This window comes from Magallana gigas, chromosome 7 (assembly GCF_963853765.1).
Source record: "Magallana gigas chromosome 7, xbMagGiga1.1, whole genome shotgun sequence".
Lineage (NCBI taxonomy): Eukaryota > Metazoa > Mollusca > Bivalvia > Ostreida > Ostreidae > Magallana > Magallana gigas.
Window position 1 is genome coordinate 12,319,427 of NC_088859.1, and position 15,073 is coordinate 12,334,499.

Below are 15,073 nucleotides of genomic sequence, written 5' to 3' on the forward strand. Positions count from 1 at the left end.
TCAAAACAATTAGATGCTGAAAGTATATTAGAATTAACCATAAAAATTAGTACAACCAACTTTTATTTTCTTCTTTGTGGTGTGTTTTTAAGTAAACAACCAATGATTCATACAAAAATTATATTTTTTGCGGCTCATTCGACGCTTGCGTCAATATGATTTCTTGTTATTCTCTTTTGAAAGCAGAACAAATGTACATTACCAAGAATTTTATGCACTCATATATTCAATATGGTAGATATGTATTTTCATGAGATTTAAACAACATTTGAATTTTATAGCATACATTGAAAAAAACTGTACATTAATCTTGCGTACCTGTTCGAGTGTCCTGTTTTGTTATATAGCAGAAGACACACAACTTGTTGTTTTCTCTCCCAACCCAGAGATGGTGAGCATTCATGTCATAATTTAAGCAGTTTGGTTTACCCATGTCTTCTGATTCTTTCCGTAGAAATGAGAGGAAACGACCGTTACTGTCTAACATATGCACTGCTTTGGTTCTAACATCACACACCAGGATGTATAACGACGAGTCAGTGCATATTCCGCGTGGCTCTAATACTGATCCTGGTGGTAGTCCTGTGTAGGAGAGACGGTGTCTTCCATTACGGTCTGTCACCACTACAGCACATGACTCAGACAGATAGTCAGACACCACGACATCTCCATTGTTGTTCTCTGTTATATAGCAAGATCTACTATACAGTCCAAGACCTGTGTTGTGGTGCTGTATGGTTTGTGTGAGTTGTCCGCTCTGGTTGTATCTGGTCACCTTGCCTGTCTTTATATCTGCTCTGTATTTGCCAACTAGTAAATCGGCAGTGGACGAGGACTAGTACAAACAATATGGAATTCATGTTGAATATGCTAAACATGGGTACTTTAATGTCCTATGTTAATGTTGTTATTATTCTATAGTATCTATCTGTATAAATCAATTCATTCTCATTGTTTACAGTGGGAACTCAGTGAAAGTAATCTGTACATAAGTCATTAAGCTAATGAAGAGTTTCGCCATTTGTGTTTGTCAGGATTAGATTATTATCATCATTGACCCAGACGCGGTCTGATGTCACAAAGGAAATGTGATCACAGCTCTGAACACCCTTTACTGTAAAAGATTGATGTAACTTAGGAGGATTGAACAATTTCAGTAGACACTTATTTTCTTCTTCTACTGGATTTTCTCTCGCTGTTGTTGGGATTTCACTTAGTGACTCCATCACATCACCAGGGGCTGGTTTTAGATCTACAACAATCAAACATAAAAAGGAACGAATGCATTGTTCATCCGTTATGATAAAATATAAACATTGCTTTATAGGAACTAAGAACTAGGTTAAAGACGCCCATGAATTACGGTATGAAATAAATGCTAAATTACTTAAACAGACTTAGTTTCAGAAAATGTATACAACCTCATCCCAATAAGGCAATAATAAAGTTTATACATCATTGTGTTACTTTCATTCTCACCTACATTTATCAATGGAAAACAGCCAGTTCATGAGCTGTGTATCACGTGATACGTTAAAAAAGAACAACTATATATGACTTCATTTTTATGCAAAAGATCAACGAAAGAAAGATTAAATTGTTGTTTAAAGAAGAAATTAAGTCGTTAATCTTAAACGTGCTGGGAACAACTTTTACTTTACCAGCATCATGAAAATGAAAATGCTTCACGCATGTCAAAAAATATGAATTGTAGTTTTATAAGGAAATGTCAAAATCAAATAATTTATGATAAACTGTTCCATTGATTTATGTATACCTTGTCCAGAATAGTAGAAAAACTAATCTGCAATAATGATGGGAGGAAAAAAGAAGAGCCCTAAGCCTTTTATTATAGTTTGATATAGACATTACCATCTACAAAAAATGTATTAAGAGACTATGCCCAAGTACCAAACAAACATAACATTTCTCAAATACTGACAATAATCAAAAAAGTATAATCTTATTTCTACGGACCATTTTTAGACGGAGGCTGTTTAACAGGCTGTTTTACATTGGGTTTGCAAATCACTATACACAGGGAATAATATCGACTTAAACTAAATATACACAAGAAAATAGTACATAAATAGTTTGCATTGTATTTTTCAAGATCGAGTTGTATGCAATTAATAACATGTACAGTTTCCCATGATGTTTTGTGATGCCAAATAATTTCCTCCTTCCTTTTTTTGTAAAGAATAAACACCTTTAAGTAGTAATATAACAAGCTTATAAGGTTAGAATAAGAGAACACTAATTATTTTAATATTATCTACCTAACTCTGATGTCAACCTGAAAAATATCCTCGCGAACTTAAATTGCCATAATACTAAACCACTTAGCGAATATTCTAACATGATAAGCGGTAAGCGCGCTGATTTTCCTTAAACAAAAAAAATCATATAAATTTTCATTGGTTTATTTTCCTCAGAAATGATGCCTCCGTCTATCAGTACTTTCAGTACTTTGATTTCATTTTGGAAGGAGGGGGGGGGGGACTGGTTGACAAAATTTTACAAACTTGAATTCCTGACTCAGAGGCAGGAATAAGGCGAATTACATTATAAAGTAATGCATTTATACATTACTCCATGTTTCGGTCTTATGCTACAATTACCATGACTTAATTTTCTTAATAAAATGCTTTACATTTTCATTACATAAGTTTTAAAAAAGTAAAACTATCTAAAGAGTGTTGCGAATGTTTAATAAATGAAACACACTTTAACATATCTACAAGTTCATGTTCACTTTCAGGTTCATTCATGTTCACTATCAGTTCAAATTTAATCATCATAAAGTGCTGATGCACTATCCTATTCGTTTTGAAAATCTTTCAAGCTACACTAAATAAACGTTCGATAGGAACAGAGAAATCTTGGACGGAAAGGTACTTTTGGCAATCTTTGCTAAAGTTGGATATAAGTGTTCATTTGTTTTCCAAAAAAAAGTCAACACTATAAAATTCCAGGGTTGGTGCTTCCAGATAACGTTGTACAAGTTGTGGGCTTTCAGTTGGTGTCGCTTACGTTTGGGAGTAGATTTTGGCAGAAAGTTGAAGAAGTCATCAGATTTATGCTTTTTATTTTGAGAAAAGGTATCTGAATTTATTTCATCTGAAGAGGAATTCTTTTGCAGAAGTGAAACAAGTTCCTCAGTATTTTCTGGGGCAGTCCAAAGAAGTTTGAAATGAGGATCAAGCATTGAAACTAGTTCATCAGTCTCATCGGTCTCAAAATGAAGACTTTAGAAGAATAGTCACACTTTATGGCATTTAGATGCTTTTTTAACCAAATGTTATAGAAATAGTCATGCTGTCACTGACACCTTTTTCTCTTTGAAGCAATAATGTTGCATTTCCAAAGGGTTTTAAAATGTTTGTCACCTCCAAAAACAGCTCTCTATCATTTGAAAAGATTCCTGGACAATCAAATTCTTCCATTTTTTGTTCAGGAATATCCAAACTGGCTGAATCATGTGAAGTTGGCTATTTCATCTAGTGACATTGGATGCTTGGATTCTTTATTCTTCTTCTAATAATTCAGATGCATAAATCGATAAATCGATTAACAGACACACGTTTTGACACTGATAATTATCTTTTTCAAGCTGTTATCAAATTTGTCAAACGCATCTTTTATCACCAACCGTAAACAGTGAGCATAACCTCTTTTGTGAGACTGTCTTTAACATCACTGTCAGTGAAGATAGGTCCTCTTCATTATCTTTCACCACTGATGAAGCGAACCCAGGGATACCAAAGTTGAATGCCTCTATCATATGTGTGGCATTATCATTTATGATACAGAATATTTTTTGTTGAAGTCAAAGTTTGAAATAATTCCCTCATACTCGTGTAGAATATTTTCTCCTGTGCTTCTACTTTTAAATCGTCTACATGCAATCATAACTGATTGTAGCTTCCAAACAATTATAAAATGAGCTGTGATGCCAAGAAATTCAATTCCTTCATTGATCTATTAGACCACAAGTCAACAGTAAGATATATGTGTTCTGCATTATTTAACTATTTTTTCAGCAAACTTTGGATTTCTCTGACCGCCTTTTCTTGTAGTAGTTTAGTTGACGTGTATTTTGACTAAGAAATTGAAATTTTGGATCAAGGTCATGCATTATTTTTAAGAAACGCTTGCTTTTCGCAATGGACAATGGCAGTAGATATCTGTATATTGTCCCTCTTTCTTTACAGAAATGAATCTAACATACTTACTATACAACACAAATATTGAGAGAGAGAGAGAGAGAGAGAGAGAGAGAGAGAGAGAGCGATTAGATAAGTAAATTACTTTTTAAAAACACAGATATTGAGCAACATAACTATTATTACAGAGAGAGAGAGAGAGAGAGAGAGAGAGAGAGAGAGAGAGAGAGAGAGAGAGAGAGAGATATTTGATTATAGAAATAGAATATAATTACCTCCAAATCTATACTACTATATTAAAATAATAGACTCGAATTTTTGGTCTTTAATACCGAGAAATCGGAAGAATACTGTCTTTTGTTTTATATATTTTAAACATTATTGGTACTTGAAGATTACCAATTTGTTTTTATTTTTTCTCAGTTAAGCTTCGCTAATTAATAATCAACGAAAATCCCTCAAAAAATCCCGGAAATCACCTGGATTTTTTGGATTCTACAATCTTGCGCTTGCGCAATACATTCACGCTAACGGGATCTTTAGTTTATGTTTCCACAATATCACATCTGCATGAATAAACTCAGAAATGATAATACAAATACGGGTAAATTTTCATTGGACTTTTGCTATATATTCTGTTCATATATATATGAATGATTTCTTATGAGAGAAAGTAAAAAATAACAAATATACATTTCAACTAAGTACTTACTTTTGTCTTCATGATGACAAAAAATATTTGATTACATGCAAGAAAGTTGCGTTATATTTGTTAGGAGAGTAAAGATAGAATACGTTTTATCGTAAAAATAAATAATGTCAAACGGACCCAGTTTTACAAAGAAAATACGTGTACGCTGGTGAAAAGGTGTTGAAAGGTATTTGCAGTCTCAAAAAGGTTTGTTGTGATGAATTTGACTGTTATTTTCAAGGCGACTTCATTAACTTTCTCCAAAATCGTTCCGGGGCGATTCCGCAATTTTCTGCTACATCACGGGTATAAGGGAGGCATTCTAACTGTGGTGAGGGCCTTTCCCGAGACACAGATTATTCAAACTAAGGAAAGAGTAGTGAAATTAATAGCATAATTGTAGGCTTATAGCTTTGTTATGTAAATGTCAATAATAAGGTGTGTCGATATACCTATTTCGTTAATGTCCGATATGCAATGTCAAGCCGTGCACGCACGGGTCAAAGTCTAGTGGGTTATAAAATTGGAAGTGATTTTCAAGCTTCCAGAGATCACGGTTAGACAGTGAAAGCTTTTTTCTTAAAAGGGACTTGGACACGATTTGACTTAAAATTTTCACTTTTTATTTTTCCATTTTCAATGTTTATACTGATAAATATAAAAGTTTATAATGCTATGTCAAATTTTGAAAGTCAAATATCAAGTTATAAGCAAGATATTTCATAATTCTTTGTTGTGTAAGGTAAACAAAGCTCGAATATTGTCATTTTTACATATGTGTTGTATCGGTGCAAATATATCTTTCTTTTGTTGATAATAGTTTTTATGAAGATACTGAATGTGTTTAAATTGTTTTTACATGTCATTTTGTCAAACCAGTTCAGTGAATGGTTCATGCACAGAGCCCAAAAAAGGGATTGAGGTGTTGACCACTTCTCAAAACAATAGATTGTTAAGATTATCCTGTTGTTGAAACATTCTTCACAATAAAGATTCATTGAATGCACAACTAATTAGAGTAATTTTGTTATGATTTCAAACTCTTAATACACTCTTTTAAAATGTTTATTCATTCGTGTTATTATAGCCACTAATATTGACATTTTAAAAAAATGGATTATATTAAAATAATAAGCTAAAAAATTATCCCTTGAATGCCTTCTTTTTGCTATTTTACTAAAACAATCTCAGTTCTTCAATTTTATCATAATTTAATCTTAAAGATGAATATTCATAAATAAGAACAGTAATGCAAAGTAATGCCTTGAAATGCCTGCATTACAATAGCTTTTGGGGAGTAATGCATTACATTGCCATTACTTTTAATCCTAAATTTGTGGCATTACACATTACTGTATATTTTGAGCGCTCTTTTAGAATACAACAGCCAATTTTTGGAATCAACTGCCAGGTTGTGTTCGAACATGTAATATCGGTTTTTTTTTTTAAACAAATTATTTACAGCAATATTATCTAGCGAAGTAAATTTTATTGAATATGGCATCAAATCAGTGCATATATATCTGCATTATTTATCTGTGTCTTACACTTATTGTTGTACATATGTTTTATACAGGACCAGTAAACTAGTACTTCGTCACTTATTGTGCTATCCTGTCTAAATAAAAGACTTTATTTCTTTTTTATTAATAATATCATTATTACTAGCATAATTTTGACAACATGCAATGCATTGTTATACATGTAATGAGTTGTAATGCATTCTTATTACATTAAGCATTATGTTCTTATTCACCAGTTCAAACAAACATAAATTATTTATAAATTAAAAACTCAAACACATACGTAGGAACTGCTTCGCCTGCGTCTGTGCAACAGACTTCATTTTAATTCAAATTTTTTAAAACAACAAGTATATTCATTTAATCTTCTGGTTCATTATCAACATTCTACAATATAGAAAATAAAACATTAGTTACATGTACACAGTAAACTTAAAGGGAGGGGGGGGGGCTGTTGCACGTAAAGCAGCAAAACCTCGAATGACTATAATTCCCTAATACCTGGACACAGGTAAACTACGTGTTCCGCACGAGTACACTTAATCCCGTATACTCTTCAATAAACCAATCGAAATCGTTATACTATAAATAACACCGGAACAATAACAACACGTGTTTCCCTTACCATTTATAAATATATTTAACCCAATGCCTTCTCAGAGGTTAATACAATATTATTATCTTCACCTTAATTTTCTACTTATTTTGCCTGTGATCTATCAGTCAAGTAGTAGAAGAGAGGATTGTTTTGATGAATTGATTGTTTTCAATTTCAATTCGCTTTATCAAGAGGTATCCAGTGCCCAATTCAGCACTTTCTTCAGTCTTAAGGCATACTACAGAAAATTTTATCTAAAAGATTATTCTTCAATTGCAGGACTACGATTGACTTTTCATATTGTATCATATCATATGATACAATGCCATATACCAGGTTTTCTTAGCATCAATGTCCTTGATAATGGATGCTTTACATCTGAAAGTAGCCTTATGCTTTAAATCCAAAGTTACTTGAATCACAAAACTTGGTCATGATAGCACGTTTTTCATCATTAAAAAACTACTTTAAAAACTTGCACCAGTATCAAGATAAATAACGATCAAGTTCCGTATCTTATGGTGTTCCGATGGGGTCATGCACTTCGACCTTCGCACTTTCGCCTTTAGGTCGAAGATGCGAGAGTGCGAAGTTGCAAAGGCGAAAGCGCGAGAGTGCGACGGCGAAGGAGCGAAAGTGCGAAGATGCGACGGCGAAGCGCGAAGATGCGATGGCGAAAGTGCGAAGTTGCGAAGGAGCGATACTACTATCGCTCCTTTGCCTTCGCAACTTCACAACTTCGCACTTTCGCCTTCGCCTTTTTTGATAGCATTCAGAAAGTCTCGGTCGATTACATACAATTTGATGCAGGCACCGTACTCGCCAAGGTTTTCCGATTAATCCATGATATTATTGGTACGCATGCGCTAGGCCATTGTGCTTACTATGAATGTTTATAAATATTTTAATGTGTATATGTGACATATATGATTACCAGTGCTGGCTATGCCTAATCATTATATACTCCACATAAAATGTAATGTCCGCCATAATGTATACAAATGCACTTCCAGACTCCTGTCATTTACTAGCTGTCTTTTTACCGTGGATCAAACACAGTATTATTCTAATTATGCGATACTCCTTGCTCATGTATGGATCTAGAAAGGGAGAGGGGGTCTGCCCCCCGGAAAATCAATATTAATAACTTCACACATGCAGTAAAGGGGGAGAGAGGGTCCGGATCCCATCCCCCCTGAAAATTTAATTTTATTGATTATATATAATAAAATCTCCAAATCATGCCCCCCCCCCCCGACAAATATAATTATCCATCGACCCCCCCCCCCCCCCCCCAGAAAAAGTTGGATCTGTGCAGGCTGTTAAAAATAAATTCTAAAAAGTTCATCGTCTGCCTCAGATGTCCTTTGATACAGCTAAAATTGTCTTTAAACGATAGAGAGCTCCACAATTATTAAAAGGCGAAAGCACGAAAATGCGAAGGCGAGAGTGAGAAGTTGCGATGGCAAAGGAGCGATAGTAGCACTAGTATCGCTTCTTCGCCTTTGCATATTCTCACTTTCGCCTTCGCATCTTTGCGCTTCGCCGTTGCATCTTCGCGCTTCGCCGTTGCATCTTTACACTTTCGCCCCTTCGCCGTCGCACCTTCGCACTTTCGCCTTCGCAACTTCGCCTTCTTGCATCTTCGCCCTAAAGGTGAAAGTGCAAAAGTCGAAGTGGGCCCATCGGAACACCATAGTATCTAAAGCTTCCTCTTTTCTACACATTAATACATATAGTTATTTTAACCGTGCGATTCTGTTTGGTTATGAATATTTTTTTTTGATGCGAAGGCGAGAGTGCGAAGTTGCGATGGCGAAGGAGTGATAGTAGTATCGCTTCTTCGCCTTCGCAACTTCTCACTTTCGACTTCGCATCTTCGCGCTTCGCCGTCGGATCTTCGCACTTTCGCTCCTTCGCCGTCACACCTTCGCACTCTCGCACCTCGACCTAAAGGCGAAAGTGCGAAGGTCAAAGTGGCCCCATCGGAACACCATAACTTTTTCCATTATGCAACCAGTTTTAGATACCCTAACAGTATTCATATTGTTCTCAATTCTTAAATCTGCCTATTAAGCATCTGGATGATCATGATCACTCGTCGTATCTGAAACTAGTTCTGTGATTTATTTAGAAAGTTAATATAGTAAATCATACATGTTTAAATAATGACCATTATTGAACAACTGTCAAGTAGATACACAAATGCAATAACAACGGCCACCTGATTTCCCGCGGACAGCGCAATTAATGGGGTCTGTTTCGTTCTTTCATCATCAATATTAATGAAAAGGCATTGCTTTCCTGGCAGGAAAATAAACAATTTTAAAATTGTATGTTCTTGTAACGAGATAGAATTCAATATTGTATTTATTGAATAAAGGTAACTTTTATAAGAAAGTCTGACACATGCATTTTCATCGTCATTTAAAGTTGACGAAAATTATAGCTTGTATATCTTAAAGTAAAAATTATCTAGTTATGCATTTAACAATCGTACACGTACATTGTATTAAAAAATTATATCCAAAAATAAATTAATAGATAATACCAACTTATTTGAACATATAGTATCCCAAATAATTCATGATACTTTTTGTGGCTTTCAGTCACATACACTTAGTCTATTTCTTCTGCAGTCTGTCCGTGACTGGAACTAGAGTGTCCTTGTTTTTTCTGTGGACGTATTCTGATATAGTCTGGCCATGAGGAGAAGATAATGAAATTTTTTATCCTTGGGCATCAAGCAGAAGATGATTGTTAAGTTCACGGCCTAAGGGTCAGGGTTTCTGGTGTTAGAATGGGGCTTTATTGGTCATGCAAATGTATAGTGAACATGCATCAATTCTTCAAAAATCTTCTCTGCTATTGAGCAAACTGCAATCAAACTATAAAGTACATATGTTACGATATTGTTACATATCGTTATCGTATGATAAGCAAGATTACTACTCCTGTAGTCTGTCCCAGGATGCTTTTGGCCGATTTTTAATAAAAAATACACATACATGTGAAAAAAGTGCAATTGAAATCGACGAAGGGGAAAATTTCCAAGATATCTTCATTGACACATTATCATTTTTCACCCGGACAAATTCACAAAAACGAAAACAGATTTCTTATGGAGATTTATATTGGGGGAATATTTACATCTTTTCTGAATTCGGAAGTCACTCGGAAAACTTAATTAGTACCTCGCGCAATTTTTCAACGTTATCATCCGGGTCTGCTGCAATCCAAATCACCGTAGACATCACTTTTTTTTTTAGCCATGTATTGAAATCTGATAAGCTAAAGGCGGCGCTTCAACGGAGAATTCTTGGAAAATTTTAATTCTTTTGAATAAACATCTTTTGAATCCTAAGGTATTTATAAATATCAGGTAATTAGCAAAAACGTGATTCGAGGATATCTTGGGACTGAGTATAACAAAACTGTAAAATTTATGGGCACATGCTAATTTAGATTCTAGTGATGGGGTTCTTAATTCTTTGATACTGGGGATCTAGGAGGCAGGCTAACTGAGAGCACGATATTGATGAATAGGTAGGATTTTACCACTATTGTGAAGTTCGTGAACCCTTGATTAGGCTTTTTGATGTTTGGGCCGAGTCATACATTTTTTCATAACAAGGAAACACACTCTCATTCTTTTAAAAAATCTTATTAAAATACTCTTCTCTTCAACTCAAACCTACCCCCTGTCACCTTAAAATTTTGCACATAATGCAATTCTGTTAAGATAAGAAGTTGATTCCTACTAAATAAAAGGAATGCAAGTTGTACTTGGAGTGTTAAATACATGTACTCTATTAGTTGCGTAAGATTCACAGGGACAGTACTCGTCTCAAATTTCAAAGCCGATGAGTCTCCGACTACCCAGTTCCCAGTACCATTGCAGTGGGTGGACTCATACAACCTGCTAGAGGTCTCAGGCTAATTATGTAAAAGCACTGTTTGGTTTAAAATATTATCGGTATTGAATTCTACGAGATTTTCTCTCAAATTAGAGATATTGGAATGAAGACAGCGTCTCATTTTGATAGACTTCTTGTCTTTGTAACAAAATCACTTTTGCTATCTATATATGTGAACAGTACACTTTCTCATATATTTCAATAACTTTTGGAGCTGTTTAAATAATATTCCTGTGCAAATACAAAACTATTAACCTGCTATCACTATCTCAGTTTTAAATTCTAACATATAAACGCCAAATTTCATACTACATAGAAAATTTAAAAGAAAAAATCATATTCATATAGTTTTTATTAGCATTCAAAAAAGTATAATTGTATAAAAAATATTATATAATAACAAATGAACAAATTTAAATTATAAATAACAAATATCACAGTTATATTGCATAATGTCTTTTGGCAACTCTTGCTTACTTTCATAGAAAGTACAAAACCCGTTTGATCTATTTTAATTAAAGTTAGTACATTCAATTACAGACTTAGTCCATCTCCTCTACAGTCGGTCCCTGACTGGAACTAGCTGGTCCTGGATTGCCCGTGGACCCGTTCTGGTGTAGTTTGGCCATGATGGGTGAACACACCTTCTGAACCCCCTTCAATTTGAATTCATATTCGTCAACCTCTGCCAGGGCATTGTTGTCGAGCCAGGACACTGTTTCACTGCACACCCTGGATATTGTCTCTTTGTCTTCAGACTGAAGCTTGTCTCCTGTGTCCTCTGCCGCCTGTTTGACGGTGAAGACATAGGATTCTAACTGATTGCGGGCCGCTATCCTTTGACGCTGTTTATCGTCTTCCTCTTTGTATTTCTCGGCCTCGTTCACCATTCTCTCAATGTCGGCCTTACTCAGACGACCTTTGTCGTTGGTGATGGTGATTTTGTTGGACTTTCCAGTGCTCTTGTCCTTGGCTGATACGTTTAAGATACCGTTGGCGTCAATGTCAAACTCCACGTCAATCTGTGGGACACCTCGAGGGGCGGGAGGAATTCCATTCAGTTCAAAAGTACCTAATTTGTTATTGTCTTTTGTCATGGCTCGTTCACCTTCAAACACCTGAATGGATACACCGGGCTGGTTATCGGAGTATGTGGTGAAGGTCTGTGATGCCTTGGTAGGAATCTTGGCATTTCGTTCGACGATCTTTGTCATGACCCCTCCAGCAGTTTCAATGCCTAGAGACAATGGAGTGACATCGACCAGGAGAACGTCCTTGATGACATCACTCTTATCTCCGTTCAGAATAGCCGCTTGGACAGCGGCACCATAGGCCACAGCCTCGTCTGGGTTGATAGATTTGTTCAGTTCTTTTCCGCCCATGAAGTCTTGGAGCATTTTCTGGATCTTTGGAATTCGTGTCGACCCTCCAACCAGAACCACCTCGTGAATTTTAGATTTGTCCATTTTGGCATCCCGCAGGGCTTTCTCGACGGGTTCTAAGGTTCCACGGAACAAATCTGCACACAGTTCTTCAAATCTAGCCCGTGTGATTTTGCTGTAGAAGTCCATTCCCTCAAACAGCGAGTCGATCTCAATGTTGGCCTCAGAACTGCTGGAAAGTGTTCTCTTGGCACGCTCGCAAGCCGTCCTGAGTCGTCTCAGTGAACGGTTATTTTTTGAAATGTCTTTGTTGTACTTGCGCTTGAATTCCTGCACAAAGTGATTGACCATTCTGTTGTCGAAATCTTCACCTCCCAGGTGAGTATCCCCTGCAGTGGAGCGAACCTCAAATATGGAACCCTCATCAATGGTAAGGATGGACACGTCAAATGTACCACCTCCGAGGTCAAAGATGAGAACGTTTTTCTCACCGGAAATGTTCTTATCCAGACCATAGGCTAGAGCGGCAGCTGTGGGTTCGTTTACTATCCTGAGAACATTGAGACCGGCTATCACTCCGGCGTCTTTAGTGGCCTCTCTCTGGGCGTTGTTGAAATAGGCAGGAACGGTGACGACTGCGTCTTGGACAGTTTGTCCCAAGTAGGCTTCTGCTGTCTCCTTCATTTTGGTCAGCACCATTGAGCTGATTTCTTCGGGGGTAAATCTCTTTTTCTCGTTCTTGAATTCCACTTCTAGCTTGGGTTTTCCTCCATCATTGATCACCGTGAACGGCCAATGTTTCATGTCGGACTGTACACTGTCGTCGTTGAACTTGCGGCCTATCAGCCTCTTAGCGTCAAAGATCGTATTGTTGGCGTTCATGGCTACCTGGTTTTTAGCCGCATCTCCTATCAGTCTCTCTGTGTCTGTGAAGGCGACGTAGCTGGGCGTCGTTCTGTTTCCTTGGTCGTTGGCGATGATTTCCACTTTTCCATGTTGAAATACACCGACACAGGAAAACGTCGTTCCCAGGTCGATGCCGATGGCTGGAGCTTTATTTGCCATGCTTGTTTGTAAACACTAAAGTGAAAGTAGCAATAGATTTTTCAACTGTAGATAAAGTAAATACTTGTATGTACTATTACTGAATCGTAGTCTAGTTGACTCAAAGTTTCGAAGTTTCAAACTTGGCAATTTGTGTTTGACTTCCATTATGGTCTCGGATCGCCCCTTATATACCATTATGGATCTTTCGCGACACGACGAGAAACAATATTCTAGAATATGAAGGATTAATCCCGACGCTTCCCGAATGATCAAACTCGAGGGCGGATCCACATTGTATGCTTTGAGCTGAGACATAAATAGCATTTATGTTATTTATGTCTCTGCTTTGAGTAACATTTCTAGAAGGGTCTGGAATTTTTTACTATTGCAGTTATTTCGTAAATTGCACTTTTTAGACTTTTACGGGGGTCGTTAAAACCTACTGGCATGACTAATTTTCCTCTTAGAACTTAATTATAAATAATAATTGAATAAATAATTGTCTCGAAAGACAACACATGCGACTTATTTTTAAATTGCTTTATAATATTATAGTTCATTATTTTATTTTATACGGCCAACCAATTAGTGATTTTGTAACCAGTTACCAGTAACTATAATGATTCAGTATCATAAGACATAATTCTGAAATGATATTTTGAATAACACATAAGACGAATTTATGTACTAGTATTATTTATAACAATTCTTGAAATGATAACAAAATGTCATAAATATCCGTATTTTCATACAAGTAAACGATTAATCGGTCAGAACGAATTGCGATTCAACAAATAGTAATTCTGCAATTGACTGTCATCCCTAAAATGCATAAATAAAATTGTGTTTTGTTATTTCCTTACAATAAAATCATCTATATTTTTATTCCTAGAATACTAGTACTGCTTTACTTTGGAGAGTCAGCTTTCAGAATTTGATACATTAATTCAAGATTTGTTATATATAAATGTGTTTTAATTATTTTTTAAAACTTATTTATTATTACATTACATATATCGTTTATAAACGGAAAAAATCTAATCTGGCAAACACAAAAACTATATATAGTTGTTTTACCGGTAACGAATATTTGACAGTATCGAATAATTTTTAGAGAATTATTTGAGAGAAAAACGGATTTACGGTTTTAAGAAATCTTAGATATGAAATTAAATAACAACTTATAAAGAATTTGTTTACGTTATTTTTTTCTTAGATATGAAATTAAATAACAACTTATAAAGAATCTGTTTACGTTATTTTTTATGATACAATCATTTATGATTAAATTATTCCGCAAACATTAGCTGATTCTGTCGTCTACGATGAGGCAAATGTTTAAGCGTGAAAATGTCGCCAAACTAGTCATATTATGTATATTAAAGCATACATATATACAAATCCCGTCCACATACTGATATGATAATTAATTATTTTATCTAACAAAAACTTATACCAATTCTGTATAAACAATAAAGAGCGTCTATGAACATTCTGAAAACATATGAATCAAAATCGAAAAAAAAATTAACGACCCCATGTAAAAGTCTAAAAAGTGCAATTTACGAAATAACTGCAATAGTAAAAAATTCCAGACCCTTCTAGAAATGTTACTCAAAGCATACAATGTGGGTCCGCCCTCGAGTTTGATCATTCGGGAAGCGTCGGGATTAATCCTTCATATTCTAGAATATTGTTTCTCGTCGTGTCGCGAAAGATCCATAATGGTATATAAGGGGCGATCCGAGA

General features: G+C 35.5%; 1 protein-coding gene across 1 annotated transcript; it reads right to left on the minus strand.

Moving 5' to 3' along the window:
• Positions 1–11,229: 11,229 nt before the first annotated feature.
• LOC105348304 (heat shock protein 68) lies at positions 11,230–13,490 on the minus strand. Its single transcript, XM_011457656.4, has one exon. It carries the CDS (start codon positions 13,340–13,342, stop codon positions 11,438–11,440), a length of 1,905 nt encoding a protein of 634 aa, XP_011455958.4. The 5' UTR covers positions 13,343–13,490; the 3' UTR covers positions 11,230–11,437.
• Positions 13,491–15,073: the final 1,583 nt, after the last annotated feature.